General features: G+C 43.2%; 1 protein-coding gene and 1 pseudogene across 1 annotated transcript; one reads left to right on the top strand and one right to left on the bottom strand.

The window, feature by feature from the left end:
* The first annotated feature begins 828 nt into the window (after positions 1-828).
* LOC136467833 (uncharacterized) lies at positions 829-10,046 on the top strand (annotated as a pseudogene).
* A 404-nt stretch (positions 10,047-10,450) lies between these two features.
* On the bottom strand, positions 10,451-13,086 carry LOC136464588 (uncharacterized). The gene is made up of 5 exons (XM_066463538.1): positions 12,897-13,086; positions 12,590-12,756; positions 12,103-12,214; positions 11,167-11,499; positions 10,451-10,734 (listed from the first exon to the last, which is right to left on the bottom strand). Exons 1-5 carry the CDS (start codon positions 13,084-13,086, stop codon positions 10,451-10,453), a joined length of 1,086 nt encoding a protein of 361 aa, XP_066319635.1.
* Positions 13,087-15,526: the final 2,440 nt, after the last annotated feature.

Genomic DNA, 15,526 nt, shown 5'->3' with positions numbered 1-15,526 from the left:
AAATCCAGCATATGAAAATGTCTTCTTGAACACAACACCATTCACCAGAAAAAAATCTCTCTAGGTACCTTCAGGAACCTAAGATGCATACAATAGGTATTAATGTCTTATCATAAAAAATCAAATGAATACTATATTATGTGGCATGCCTAGTATGTAAAGCCTGTAATCATGGGCAAAATAAAGCAACGAACCCATCAGAGGTGTACTGGGCACCTTGACATATTTTGTAATTAACTTGATTAGCTAGGTGTTTAGAAGCGATGCATAATGTATGATTCATGTCGAAGATAACTTCGATTTTTTGACAGCTAGAGACCATGACTGATAAGGCACACAATCACCCGTTGAGTCTTAGAGTACTGCATAAAAAATGGTCTACGAATTTTCATGATTTTTGCCTTCCTGATTTGCTGCGGCTATTATGGGAATTGATTTTTACCTTCCTGATTTGCTGCGGCTGTTATGGGGATTGAGCTGATCGCATGGAGCGAGTGCGCATTGCCTTCTTGATCTGATCGCATGGAGCGACATTGGTGCCGCACCTGTGGACGGAATAGTTACGAATGTTTTAGTTGTAGAGATATAAGATAATACTACATTTATGCCAGAGGCTGCGTTTTTTTTTTTTTTTTTTTTTTTTTTTGATGAGGGGCATAGGCTGCGTTTCGATGGAATATAAGCCCCCCTTTTCGGCCCTCAACCTCTCTATCTATCTAATTTTGGCCCAGGTTATTTCACAGCTCATTGTACGTCTCTCCGCTGCATCTAAGGTCCGCCCATATAGATGAAGTAAAAAGAAGCCCATATACCAAAGGCCGCTCGGCTCCACCAGTCCACCTCGTCAGTCGCTGCAGCCTCATCGCTCGGTCCCCGAAGAGGTGAGGACCCCAGCGGCAAGCGCCCCCCTCCCGCTCGACAGCTCGCACCCGCCATGGAGCCCTCGCCGGAGCCTTCGCCGCCGGTCACCACGGACACCTTCCCCGCTGCTGGCGAAGGACATGAGACATACCCGCCCACGGTGTCATCCTCTCTATTCCCACTTTTCCCCCTCTCCGCCTCCACCTCCTCCGCTCCCACCGCCGAATCCCAGTGGCTTTCAAACCCTAGCTTCTCCTTTGATGCCTCCTCCCTGAACATCCCGGCTACCACCTCCTCGTCGCTCCCGCCGCCGCTGAGCCCCTCGTCCGATGAGGACACGCCGCTGCAGCCCGCCCCTGCGAAATACGAGCTGGTGCCTTCGTCGCCATCCTCCGACGAGGAGAGGGGGGTCGCGGAGGAAGGAGAGTGGGAGGAGGAAACGGAGTCGCGAGAAGGGGCGCTACGATGGGGCAGCGGCGTCGCGGAAGGCTGGGGTTCGCGCCTGGGCTGGTTCGGAGACGAAGCCAGCTAAGGATTACTATGTCGACGCGAAGGGCGACCATGATAACCTGGCTTTTGGATCACTTTACAGGTCTGATCGTGAACTATTTAATGCAGCATACAAATCCAATTTCTGTCCTGTAGCAAATCTATGGTGCTGAATTCATGTTTAATAATAATTTTGCTGCGCTTTTAGTTTGTTGAAGTTATTTATTTGTAACATGATGACGTGTTCAGATAGTGTGAGATCAAATTTCTCAGCATCAGTATTATTTCAAAACGTCGCACTAAGTAGAGACCTGCCCTAGGCTAACCAAGTTGTCTGAAATCCTAGGCCCAGTTATTTGTACATGAGATTCTGAAATGTTCTCCACTAAACCCAGAATGATGACTTGCAAACCATGGTTCATTCTGTACAACTTTTGCACATTCCGTACTTGTGTTTGATACATCTAGAATAATCTAATATCAGACTATTTCAAAGGCTGTTGAATCAACATAATGATATGACGCACCATGTCTTCATCGTTGGTAACACTACAGCATGTTTATATGAAGTAATTGAGCTTGAAATTGTACCACAGAACAATATAATACGAATACTGTAAACTCTGTTTAAATTACTCCCTCCAAGCAAATGGTTGAGGTTTTGGGCAATGGCACAGACTCCATACATAACTTTGACCACTATTTTCTATTATTAGAATATAAATGAACTTGTAAAAACTTATGATTTCATAAAAATGTACCTTTCAAGGCAAATTGACACATATGATCTTCAAAATTTTGAACAAGATACTTTAAAAGTTTAACTCAAACCTTGTCCAAAACATCGAGTATGTGCAAACCAGAGGGAGTACTGCAACAATTGATTTGATCAACCTTTAACACTACTGTATAGCTTATTGCTTCTATAGATGTCAGAAAATAGCACAAATTTAGCTACTGACATTTCCGGTTTTTTTATATAGACTTGGTACTTTCTATCTCCAACTGATGCACTGGATTTCTCATCCCTAGTCTGTTTTAACACAAATTAGGAGTCACAATCTCCAAAATCACCATATCATTGAACCCCCTTTGGTTGAGAAATATGCATTGCCATAGTTGGAATTGTTAGCACCAATGAGGGCAAGTGTATAACATGAATCCCAATTAAAGCTTGTAATATTTGGACTACCACCAAGCTACAAAAATTTGTGTATTCATTTCATGGCCTGGTTAGAATATCATTACTTACCTATGACTAATAACTATTACCAGATCTTAAATCTTCTGTTTCAGTCTTGTTTACTTGAACTTGTTTTGTTAGCACATCTTGACATGCTATTCACTGAAGTCTAACACCTCAAGGACATCTGCAGAATGGATGTTGCACGCTACAGATCCCAGAACATGCTGGAGGCACTTGGTTTAAATCGTTTGAGGTTTGGTTCATCACATATTGATTTTGATTCAGACTTGGATGGAATGGATAACAAAGTTAGAGCTGGAGGCCGTTACTATTCAGCAAAAAATGCAGTTTTTGAAAGAAATAAGGGTTTCAAACATCTGAAAATATTTAAGGGAAACACCTCTGTAATGCTTGCTGAAGATTTTGTCCCATTTGATACACAATCACTTCCTGTGAAAAGCACAGCTGTGGAACAGGAGCTAGAGGAATCTTGGGAAGATGAAATACTTCGTCGGACTAGGGAATTCAATAAGATGTCTCGTGAACGTCCTCACGATGAAAAAGTTTGGCTGGCCTTTGCTCAATTTCAGGTATCATGAATTTCTATGGTTTTATTTATGATGTTTCTTGCAAGAAGCTATGCTTATTCTGCCTTAGTGCTACATTGTCAGTTATTTTGCTCACTTCATTCTGGGACAAATAGTTTGTTCTTAGAAATGAAATTCGACAATTTTGACTCACCACTAGAGTTTTGTTTCAGTCATTATTTCACACTTCTGTTCTGTAATTTCCTTTGCCGCTGAACTACAGGACAAAGTTGCTAGTACTCAGCCACAAAAGGCTGCTCGTTTACAAACTACCGAAAGGAAAATTAGCATATTGGAGAAGGCTGTGGAGCTTAATCCAGATAGTGAGGAATTATTGCTTTGCCTTCTGAAGTCATATGGCAAGAGGGACAGCACTGAGACTCTATTGGCTAAATGGGAGCAAATACTTATGAAGCACCCAGATAGCTGTAAGTTGTGGAAACAGTATCTGCTTCTGTGCCAAGGGGAATTCTCCAGATTCAAAGTTTCTGAAATTCGGAAGTCCTACGTGTATGCTGTACAGGCTCTATCTGCAGCTTGCACCAAGCTATGTAGGCAGGTTTAACTTCAATGTTTCTCTGTAAATTACTGTCTATTTCCCATACCCTACGAACTATGAAACATTGCTAATGGTTTCTCTCTTTTTTTGTACACAGGATAATGAAAGCATGGATTCCAAATCTTCTTCCTTAGTTCAGCTAGAAGTGGGGTTAGTGGATATATTTTTTAATCTGTGCCGATTTGAGTGGCAGACAGGACATCGGGAATTAGCAACTGGGCTATTTCAGGCGCAAATAGAGTTTAGCTTATTCGCCCCTCCTCTGTATCTGACGACAAGCAGTAAGCAAAGGCTCTTTGAACACTTCTGGAACAGTGGCGGTGCCAGAATAGGGGAAGATGGAGCTCTTGGATGGTCTGAATGGTTAGCAAAAGATGAGGAGAGTAGACAGAAGTTGTCTATGCAAGAAAATTCACAAGAGACTGAAACAGGAGGCTGGAGTGGTTGGTTTGATCCTTCTGTGGGTAATACTGACGCAAATGATTTGTCAAACAAATCACTGGAACCATCATTGAGCGATGGAAATGATGCCGAAGATCTTGATGCTGAGGACTCACCTGCACAAGATGATGTTGAATCCTTGCTGAAAAAGCTTGGTATCGATGTAGGTGCAGAGTCCAATAGTGAAGTTAAAGATGCAGAAACCTGGAATAGATGGGCCTCGATGGAGTTGTCACGGGACAATGAGCAATGGATGCCTCTTCATGAAAAATCTGGTAATCGGAGTTTGTCTCAATTATTACTAGATTTTTTTGTTTGAAGTTAACTTAATGCTAACACTGGATGTTACTTTATAAAAATAGGATCAATTCATTCTGGTGATGCACCATCTGGGGAAGACAATGACCAGCTTTCCAGAGTAATTTTGTTTGAGGATGTATCTGAGTTCCTGTTTTCGCTATCTTCAGAGGAGGCCCGCTTCTCTCTCATATGCCAATTTATTGATTTTTATGGTGGCAAAATCTCAAGATGGTATTCTTCTTACTTTCTTGTTTATATAAGCTATGATCATCCTCTTCACACAACAGAAAATTAGTCAAGACATTCTTTCACTGGAGATGTGTTCAAACACAAAGTTAATATATTGTATCGATGACTCTTTTTTCCCCATAACATAGTGCATATGTCATGCATGTAGTTCAGTTTTTGTTGTCGAAACCCATTCCTTATAAGCCATGGTGATATGCTTTCAGCCATTTTTTATGGTCAGCCGATATGTGCAAAAGGAATTGAACTTGCCATTTGCTAATTTGGTGGGAGGCGCCCCTACCACCCTGGTACGGGTCCTCCTTGAATTGGAATTGGATGTTTTTATTCTTAAATTAACCCAGTTCCTTTTACGAATTTACATACTCTCATTTTTAGTCCACGATCCTAAAAATTCATAGAATGTAATGGTATCCCTAGTTGCTTACGATATGACAATATATTATCTAATATCAGGAGCTATTTATTGGTCCCTACTATTTATTTTGTTCATGTCATGTGCTGGAGTATTGGTTGTATAGTGTTACTTCTGTTTGTTTTAACTCTTTGCAAACATATGTCAATCTAAAGTAGTGACATACAGAGCCAAGCTAACAACTGTCTATGTAATTTTTCCTCAGTTATGAACTTTGATATTATTATTGGTCAGTGAATTCACCACTAATTCTTAAATTCTAGGACATCCACAAACAGTCCGAGTTGGCTCGATAGAATTTTGAGCTTAGAGATGATTACAAATGACATCCTGGAAGATCTAAGTGCTGTATCTGACGTTGTAAACAAGAACCAAAGTTCATATAGTTATAAATTGGAATCATTACTGGGAAGCATGCATGACCTTTCACAAAGGCCGGGCCTTATGAAGTTTCTCAGAAATGCGATACTGCTTCTGCTTGGTGTTTTCCCTCGTAATCATGTCTTGGAGGAAGCTGTTCTTGTTACTACCCAAATGTTTACTCCTCAAGAGAACTCTTCCTCTACTCAAGCTAATGCATCGCGGGCTTTGGCCAAAAGTATGTTGAAGAAAGACAGACAGGTATGATTTGTTCTTTTTTTTTTTCTTGCATTGCTTTGTTGAGGAGTGTAACATGCTAAAACTCAGGTGGTAGTGCCTAGTTGTGTGGTTAGCTAGCTACAGAAGACAATAACGCGCTTGTCATTTTTCGACCAGCTTATTCATTTGATTAGTTTGTCATTTGGTAGTATTAAGTGTAATCTGTATCGCTTCATGGACTGAACACATCATGCACTTTTGGAACTAAAAATAAGAAATGCATTTAGATATTTGTGATAGAATTCCATCCTACATCTTCTTTGAAATTTAACTGTACTAATAATTCTCTAGGTGCTTCTTTCCAGTTCTATACATGTTTTTTATTTCTGAAAAGAGAGCTTGCATTCACCCAGTAAAAACTGAACCAACATGCTTTGGTTGGGATAATTTCATATGAACCCATTAATGGATGATTGGTGTAAAATTTTTTACCATAATTGTTTGTTTGGCAGGATTTTTTGCTTTGTGGGATATATGGACGAACTGAGGCAATGAATGGGAACATTGAACAAGCAAGGAAGATATTTGACACAGCACTGTTATCAACTGAAGCAACTACTGAGGTAAAACTATGAACCATTATATCTATTTTTAAGGAAGCTCACATGGTTACTTCCAATTATCCTTTACTGAATTTGCAGTTGTAATGTGCAATGCTGCTGGTTTAGCATAGTTTGTTTCTTGAATGCATGTTTACATGCATGGGTTCCTGTTGTTAAGGTTTTGTCATTGTCTGGGTAACAACCGTGTGCTCAGTCCAAAATATGTCACTTTAGGAATTTTCTTTTGATTTGTGAATTGATGCCATTCTGATTTACACGGTTACCTTTTCTTACACCAAAAGACGTTTATTGGTAGTATTGTAGAGTTTATTGCTAGTTATATCTGGGAGATGGGTATACACTTAACATGGGCAAGCTTTATCTAAAATACTAAAGCACTAGCTCATTCGTTGTTTTCTTTTACGGAGCTAACAAGTAATTTTGACTGTAGGAAGACAAAGTAGCTTTAAGTATCTTGATGATAGTGTATCGTCTGCTCTCTTGAATAGTCCCTCAGTTCAAACTTACAGATCACTTCAGTTTTGTCATAAAGTCAAACTTATCTAACTTTGACCAAGTTTTTAGAAAAATATATTACCATCTACAAATTCAAATAAATGCACTACCAAGATATTTCATGGAGAATTTAATGAAGCTAAGCTGTTTAGATGTATTGTTTCTATAAACTTGGTCAAAGTTAAAGAAGTTTTGTCTTAGGACAAAGCTGAAGTGACCTATAATTTGGAACAGAGGGAGTAAATCTCTTTAAGGAGGTAATGCTGTTGGCAAATGGTCAGCTATATCAGCAACACTGTTATTTCAGTTACAGATGCCACTAGCTTCATGGTCAAGTCCCTTTATTTCAAGTAGAATAATTTTGTTTGTACTAATTGTACCTTAATCTCATTTATGATTGATGGTCATTGCCTTTGCTGGGCAGGATCTTAGGAAGAAGGTTCCGATCCTTTATCTTTGGTACGCTGAGATGGAGATAACAGTGTCCGCTTCAAGAAACAACTCTGACTCAATGCATCGTGCAGTTTACATCCTATCCTGCTTAGGGAGCAATCTAAAATATTCCCCTTTCGTTGGCCCTATTTCAAGGCTTCAGGTCTTGAAGGCTCGCCAAGGGTTTAAAGAGCAGATTAGAAGCTTACAATCTGCATTTTCCTGTGGTGGTATAAAAGAAGAATCAGTTGCTCTGATCTGCTCAGCTTCTTTGTTTGAAAGCATGACAACAGGCTGTTCCTCGGGGCTTGAAGTGATAGAGGAGACCTTCCCAATGGCACTTTCAGGTCTAGCATACTTCTCATTTTCTTATATTGTTAGATTTCAGTGGCATTATTTTAAGCTTCTATTTGGCTACTGTACATGACTACATAATTTTTTTTTATCTGCATGAACCAAGTTTAATCCCTCTTGTACTGGTTTGACAGTCAGAGTCAGGACTCAGTTGTTGCATTGCACTATAGCCACTCATACTTGTGTAAATTCTATATTGTTTTTGTGCTGTGCTATTCGTTTAGAGTACTCTATGTCCTTGATAATTTCTGTTTTTGTTATTTTTCACCTTTACACCCTTTAATTTTTCTGCTGCTGCACAATGTCTGTGAATTGCAAATTTGTTCTCTTCTGCCGAAACTTTCAATTTGTAAATGCTCTTATATTAATTGTATATCTGTTCGGTTCAGAGAGCAGTCATAACTTGGAGTGTGAGGATTTGTGGGTGTACTACATCAAACTGCTTCAGAAAAATCTTAACCGATTGAGTCTATCAAGGGTCTGGCCAAGCGTATCACAAGGAGTGCACAAATATCCCTACAATCCAAAATCATATTCAGCCATGTTAACCCTGAGCTATCTTTACAGTGTATCCAACAATCTCCGTCTCACACTCGACAAATGTAGTCAAAGGTGAAATTTCCACCCTTTTTTCCATATTAATTCTCTTCATATCTGAGTTCCAAGTTCATTTCCGAATGCATATTGTTCTCTTTCTTTCTTTTTGAAGAAACCTCTTTCTTTTTGTTTACCATCTATTACTTGCCTCATATCTCCACTTTCAGAAAGTTTTTCTTTCGGAAACAATAATATTGCAAATAAAGGTGAATGTGATCCTCCTTTCCACGAAATTTTTTTGTATCTAAGTTCCAACTTCTTTTGTCTATTCAGCTTTCATTATGGCATAGCCTTGTTTTCTGTATGCAGTTTTCATGGGTGATACGTGCATTTTCTTCCACTAAATATCTTGAAGCCTATTTATTGTTGTATACCTGCCTTTTGACTTTGTTATTTTTATTTGAATACAACAGGGATCCTTCCATAATCACCTTGCTCTTTGCTTTGTCCTTTGAATGGAGTAAAGCCGGATCTGACAATAGAATACACAGCCTCTTTGAGAGAGCTCTAGCTGATGATAAGTTGCAGAAGTCTGTCCTGTTGTGGCGCTGTTATCTAGCCTATGAGGCAGAAATAGCCTGCAACTCCTCTGCAGCACGGCGTGTGTTCTTCAGAGCTATACATGCCTGTCCATGGTACGATGCTGACATGTAGTGTTCTAATTTGATATTGGTGTGGTTTTATGTCTGCCTTTCCACTTCTCCTAAATAATTGTTATGTAGTCAATTGAATAAAAACAAAGTTATTTTATTGTTATGGCAGTTGATCTACAATTTCTCCTGATACTGGACCATGAAAAGTTGATCTTATTAGAGGATGATATTTCCTTTTAAGTTCCTGTATAAGAAAAAAAAATGCAGTCACTATTAATTTATGTTGTAGCCTACCCCAACTTGCTTGGGACTGAAAGGCTATGTTTTTTTTATTAATTTATGTTGTCACAATACCTGAGCAGCTTATGAACTGTTTGCTAGGGACATGTTGCAGCTTTTGCATTCCTTACTTCCCATGTGATTTGTAAAAAACGTTGAGGACACCAAGTGCATTTTAGTTTCATCCTGTTTATAAATTCTTTTGGCAGCTGTCATTATCTGATATTGACTATTCCTTTATCTGTATTTTTTGTTATGGTCAGATCTGAATGATAATTGGGTCCTTCTGTGGTTGCTCATTTTAGTTTCTACTGTCTATTCCTTATCAATTGTAACACTAAAATTTTTCAGGTCTAAAAGATTATGGCTTGATGGTTTCCAAAAGTTAGGCTCGTTTCTGACATTGAAGGAGCTGTCAGATCTACAGGAAGTGATGCGTGACAAGGAACTAAACATCCGCACTGACATCTACGAGATACTCCTAGAAGACGAAACAGATACATGATTCTGTATTAATCTGGTTTGTATTAAGATCCTGGAACTGCCTCGCATGATGTCGGGGATTGGACTTCGCCAAAAAACACAGCCCGAGACTTCGGAGTTGATCACCAAAATTTTATGTCAAAGTTTGCTTGCAGGAGTCAAGAGCGAAGGAGAAATTTCGACTTTGCTCGAAACAAGCAAAAGAGGTGAAGAGATTCAAGTGGGAAGACAACTTTTTGACTTCGCTTGAGACGCGAAGACAACAAGATTTAGTGCAGGGACTTTCAAGTCAAAAGATGCAAGGACATCACTGATGAAAGCAACTTTGAGGATTGACAAGATAACGCGAAGAACGAAGTTTCAAAGAGTAAATAGACAACTTCGCCCCTGTAGTTTAAAGGGGTTGTATTGATTAGAGAGGGGTATAATAGTCAATTGTATACAAATTGCGAAGGCTGGACCTCTATAAATACCTCCTCTAACATGTACTGTACGATCAAGGAAATGAATACAACTTTACACTTGTGTTCAAATCTATTGTTTGTGTGATTAATTCACCTAACGTCTGGCGTTCACCGTTTGTGTGTGTTCGAAGACCCTTATGACCCCAAGAGAGCAAGAGATATGTTTCACAACATAACTCATGCTATGGTAATTTCACCAACTCAACCCAAGACACAAGTCATGTTGACAATCATAAGTCATGAACTCATGATACAACGGTGCCGCGGTGCAAATTCTAGGCTGCAGCTTATTCAATTTAAATGCAGTGGGTGTTTTTAGCTAGTTATTAAACTAGAGAAGGCAGAAGCCTGCATTGAAGACCCGAGGGTGTATTTACATCCGCAGCTACTAAGCTACCATGATTATCCTGAGCAACAGGCAGGCAACCTAAAAAGGAAAAAAAAAAGGAAATGGTTGATCACATCCATCAGCCTCTTGTTCTAATGATGGTTATGGTGCCGTTTCCTCCCGTCCTGATCTTGGTCAGGCTAACGACTGCCTTGCCGGACAGGCCCAGGCCGTGAGCCGACACGGCGGGGCCGCACGCGAACGGGCCAACGGGGTGCCGAACTGGTCTTGCCGGTCTCTTGAGGACTCGCTGGTTGACGTCGTCCAGCGTCGTCATGCTGCCGTCGTCTAACCCCAGCGGCTTGACGACTGCAAAGGGGTACAGCACTCCGACGCCTCTCTTCTCCTTGTCTTTCTCCTCCCCTGAAACATATTCGAACGCATGTATTTTAATAACGAAGCGTAAAAAAAAAATTAGTCACAGAATTCAACAAACTTTAGAGGTTTGTGAACGCCAAACGTGTAGAGTTACGAATAAACTTCGGAAGCCTGTTCGCTTGCTCGTAAACGATCGTAAATTTCCAGCCAGGAATGATATTTTTCTCTCACACCAAACCAGCCAGCAGTAAATAATCCACAGTCGACCTCCGAACAGACTGGCAGCTAGTTTGGCACTTTGTCTGGCTGGGTACCAATACGTTCAAAATATTGCCATGTTGCAGCGACTGCAACTGCTGCTCTGTAGTCTGTACTCCTCGCACCAGTGCCTGTCAGCGTCCCGTCCCAGCAGTGCACACAGGCGCGGGCGAGTAATAATGGTTCCTCACCGGTCATCGACCCAAGTACCCAACCCACCTGACAGCGACGAGGGGCAGGCAGAGGCTGGCGCCGTCGTGGCGGCCGCACCCGCACGGGAAGGGTGCTCGCGGTCGCAGAAGTCGACGACGGGCCGCGAGCGATCGTCGCGACACGCTGCCGCGTGGGGCGCCCCCGCGGCTGCGGCTGCCTTTTGCAGCTGCAGGGGGGGAGCAGCGGCTCGCACGGTGGCGGGGACGCGAGGAGGGGGGACTACCGCCGTCGCCTTTGCCTCCTCCGCCTCCTCATCTCCGCCCTGCGCCGCTGCGGCTGGCGCTGGCATCTGCACCTGCGCGCTGGGGCCCCTCTGCTGCTCCTCCCTGCCCGATGCACCTGCCCCGTCCGAGCTTTAGTTTCAAGTTTTATGTTCAACTGTTTGTATGGAGGCAATAGTAGTGGCAGTGCGACTATCGCTGCCGAACACCTTCGCTACGCAGCAAGGCCGGTTTAGTTTCCAATTTTTTTTTCTCCTACAGTAAAAGAGCATGTTTGGACACATACAAGGAGGACTAAATATAGAAAAAAAAAAACTAATTGCATAGTTCTCGACAAAATCGCGAGACGAATCTTTTAAGTCTAATTAGTCCCTGAAAAGCCTTTAAGTGCTACTGGGTTATCTGATGAGCAGAGTGCTCTGCAGCCGCAGCAGCCCAGCGAATCCAGTGGGCTGGCTGCTGGGTTATCTGATGATCAGCATCAGAACTGACAAGAACAAGTACGACTGTAGTAACCACTAATTTGTCTGTAGCTGTTGTTGTCTACTGCTACCATTGTCTGCTTACCCTGCTCTGCTTGCAGTATCGGCGTACTAACAAACAATGGCTAATTTAAGTGCGTGCGTAGCCAACAGTGGTTAAGTGAACTGTGAAACGTGAGCAGAGCAGGCCGTGTGGCGATGTGTGCGGCGTATTGAAAAGGACGTGTCGAACGGATCACCTGAGACAAAACAACTGCAGCGTATCTCCGTCTCCGCGGTCGCGGTGGTGTTCAAATCATGGCGGAAATCTGCTCCTCCTTCCTCAGCGTCGGCGCTAGAATCCCAGAAGCCCTGCAAGCCGAGAACAACCAGACAAGCGGCGACGCTACAGGTTAGAAAAGAAAAGGAGGACAAGGGCACAAGGCCACTGCCCGCAGTGGCGCTCTCTGTCTCTGCGTGCGATGCATGCATGCTTATCGTTTAGCGATACGGCGAGGCTACAGCTTTTCGCTTCGTTTGGTGGATCGATATCGACAGTGGCTAGAGTACCAGAAGATGGATTTGCATTGGGCAAACTCTTGGGAGCAAAATTAAGAACAACATAGCCTACACACACATGTTGTAGTGCCGTCTCTGCATTCTACAATCTATGTGATTCAACATGAGGAGTAACCGATATCCACACCATTGCCATTTTTGTATGCTGGTATAGTATGTAGGACTTACCGCAAGAAGGCACTGAAGGTCCTCGCTGACGGTCGCCGGACGCCGAGAGGGAGGCGTCGCCGTCGCTGCCATCCGCTGCCGCTTGCTGCGACGGCCGCTCCAGTGAGCGACGGCGTCGTGCAGGTAGCCACTGGACGCCTCCGACGACACCGGCGACTGCACACCTGCTGCAGGCAGCACGAGGCCGGAAGCCGGCTACATACTTCAGCTCACTACTCCGCTACTCATCTAGCTAGTAGCAGTAGCAGGTCTAGCAGCGAGAGCATGCCATGCATGCCTGTCTCTCAGCTGAGAGCTGAGCACTTACGCGTTGCCGTCGTCGGGAAGAAGGTGGGCTCTGCTTGGACGGCGGCACCTCCAGCTCCAGCTCCAGCTGCAGCTCCTCCGAGAGTGTAGTGATGAGTGTGAAGCAGCTCGGAGTCCCAGTCCCAGCCCCAGTCCAAGCAATCCAGCGGAGGCGACACGCAACAGTCGTAGGAGCGGGTGTCTAGCGCCATGGCGTGTTGTTGGCAGTGTAGCCGGGGCCAGCTGAGATGGCTTCTCATGGATTGATGGCTTGGTGCGTGCTGGCTGCTGGGAGAGGGGCGTGTCCTCTAGCCCTCTTAAATAGGAGGCCCGGCCCTTTTGGCGGAGCACCAAAAGCTGTGTCAAATTGGGTGGATGGAAATGTGAGGAGGTCGTCTTTTGCTCTATTTGCATTCCCTTTTTTTTTTTCTCTCTCTCAGGAGGTAAGGCTCCAGGAGAGAAGAGGCAACTAGCAAGCAGTGCGATGCAGCAAACCAGTCAATGGAAAAGAACCAGTAAACAAGTAAAGAAAAGGGATAGCAACAAAAGAGCAAAGGGCCAAAAGTTGCAGTTGCCGGGGCTTGTCACTGCTTGCACCTTTCTCGTGATTCGTTATGTTTGATGCTCTACTTCCTTTCCATTGTCATCGGAGAATGTTGCTATAACATGCATCAAGCTCAGAGACTTTGAATATTAGATTCTAGTAGTATATATATAAAAGTGGCAGAGCTTGGACTAAAACGGAGGGGGTGCAAATATCAATGACAATGATTTGTGATTACTTTCAAGCATAACAAGCTCATAAGTCATAAGGCACAACACTAATGGTGAATCACCCTGGGCAGAGGGGCCATTATGTTGACCAACACTAAGCTCCGCCTTGCCCTGGATAAATAAACCCTATGGAGAGATATGTCTCCACACAATTTGCTCATAGATGAAAGTATGTACTCCCTCCATCCCACATTAGACGCCATTTTAGAATCTCCCACGAAAACCAACATTGAAACTAAAAGACCAAAATGCTCCTCAAGGAGCAGAGATAGGATGTATTGAGAAATGAAAAAAAGGTGTACCGAGAGAAGAGAAAGATGTATTAGCTAGGAAGTGAGAATGACAATTATTTAGGGATAAAAATTTAAATTCTATAAGGTCAAGTATCTTGGGACAGAGGGTGTTGTAAACATTGGTCATGAATAGCTGCACTGCATATACATATTCAATGTGTTTCAAAAGCAGAGGGCTAATACTCCCTTTATTCTAACTTATAAGATGTTTTGGCTTATCAAGATACATAGTTTTTGCTATATATTTATATATACAATATATCTAGAAAAAGAAAAAAAAATCTTATAATTTGGAACGTAGGAGTACTATGCACATGGTCGTAATAACGCCCTGTTCGCTTGAGCTTATTCAGAACTACTTTTGAGACATGAAACAATGTTTTTCTCTCATGACATTTCAGCATAATCATCAACATAAGCCAAATTTCAGCATCAACGAACAGGGTGGTAGCCCTAGTTGTCATGAGATATTGAAATATTTTTCAGTAGTGAAAAATTACTGCAGACTATGAGGACGTGGTAAATTTTTTTGGGAAGGGGTAAAAGAAAATGTCGGTGTTTCGAGTAAACACCAACGAGTAAATTTGTGTTATTACACGTCTGGCCCGGATGGTGTGCTAAAAAGACAAGGTTTATACTGGTTCGGGCAGAATGTCCCTACGTCCAGTTCGTGGCTGCTGCTCGTGTTATTAGCACTGAAAAGTTTGTAGTAGGGGTTACAAACGGGTGAGAGAGGGACAGGTCCCAAGTCTCTGATGGAAGGGTCGAATGGGTGCTGAGAGCTTGGTTACTGCTCAGCTATATGAGATATGACACGTGATGTCTGGAATTGATCCCCTTAGTGGGGTTCCTTGCCTTTCCTTTTATAGGCCAAGGGAGAGCAGGGATTACAGATGGGAGAAAAGAGAAAAATTAGAGGCAAAGGAGGTCCTTCAAAGATGTCGGGTCTTCATTTTCCTCTATGCGGGCCCCGCTGATATGGCAGGCGGTGCCAAGGATAACTCCACGCCGGGTGCATGTTCGCTGATCCTGATAGGGCCGCGCTGGGCGTCTGTCTGCTGATGATGCCATGTCCTGGCATTGTCAGCAAGTTGTCACGTCCCATCTCGCTTCGGCGAGCGGCGTGGCGGACCAGGGTGTTGATCCGCGGCTATACAGGGAGCAGATGACGCAGTGACCGTATGTCCATTACTGTAGGTGACGCGAGTTTCCTCCTGGACCGTAGTGGTTGTCATGAGCTTCCATCAGGATCCGTGCCCAAGGGCAGATGGCGGCGCCCACAACACTGTAAGACAAATATCGGCACCTACAACACTGTTTGGGCTCTGACATGCCTATAAGGTCTCAAAGTGCCCTTCTTGTCATATCCTGATGGTACTTTTCCTGCAGGCGTGCAGGGTATGGTCCTCGGTATTGCAGTTGACTTTAGTGCCCTGCCTTATCTGCGTGTGTCGTTAGGAAGGAGTCGCGCGCAGACGTCCGGCGAGGCGGAGCCATCCCTCAGGGGTTAGACGAGGCAGAGCCAGTCCTCAGATGTTGGGCGAGGTGAAGCCATCCTTCAGACGTCGGGCGAGGTGGAGCCAAC

This window comes from Miscanthus floridulus, chromosome 7, assembly GCF_019320115.1.
Source record: "Miscanthus floridulus cultivar M001 chromosome 7, ASM1932011v1, whole genome shotgun sequence".
In the NCBI taxonomy this organism is placed as follows: domain Eukaryota; kingdom Viridiplantae; phylum Streptophyta; class Magnoliopsida; order Poales; family Poaceae; genus Miscanthus; species Miscanthus floridulus.
The sequence above is the reverse complement of the archived record's forward strand: the minus strand, read 5'-3'. Positions and strand labels throughout refer to the sequence as shown.

What these genes read in the sequence shown, in the direction of transcription:
- LOC136464588 (XM_066463538.1), bottom strand. Translation starts at nt 13,086, where the DNA reads ATGGCGCTAGACACCCGCTCCTACGACTGTTGCGTGTCGCCTCCGCTG. An exon ending in ACCTTCAGTGCCTTCTTGCG is followed by an intron (nt 12,215 to 12,589) that starts GTAAGTCCTACA and finishes CTCGGCTTGCAG; the next exon opens with GGCTTCTGGGATTCTAGCGC. An exon ending in CTGCCCCTCGTCGCTGTCAG is followed by an intron (nt 10,735 to 11,166) that starts GTGGGTTGGGTA and finishes AATATGTTTCAG; the next exon opens with GGGAGGAGAAAGACAAGGAG.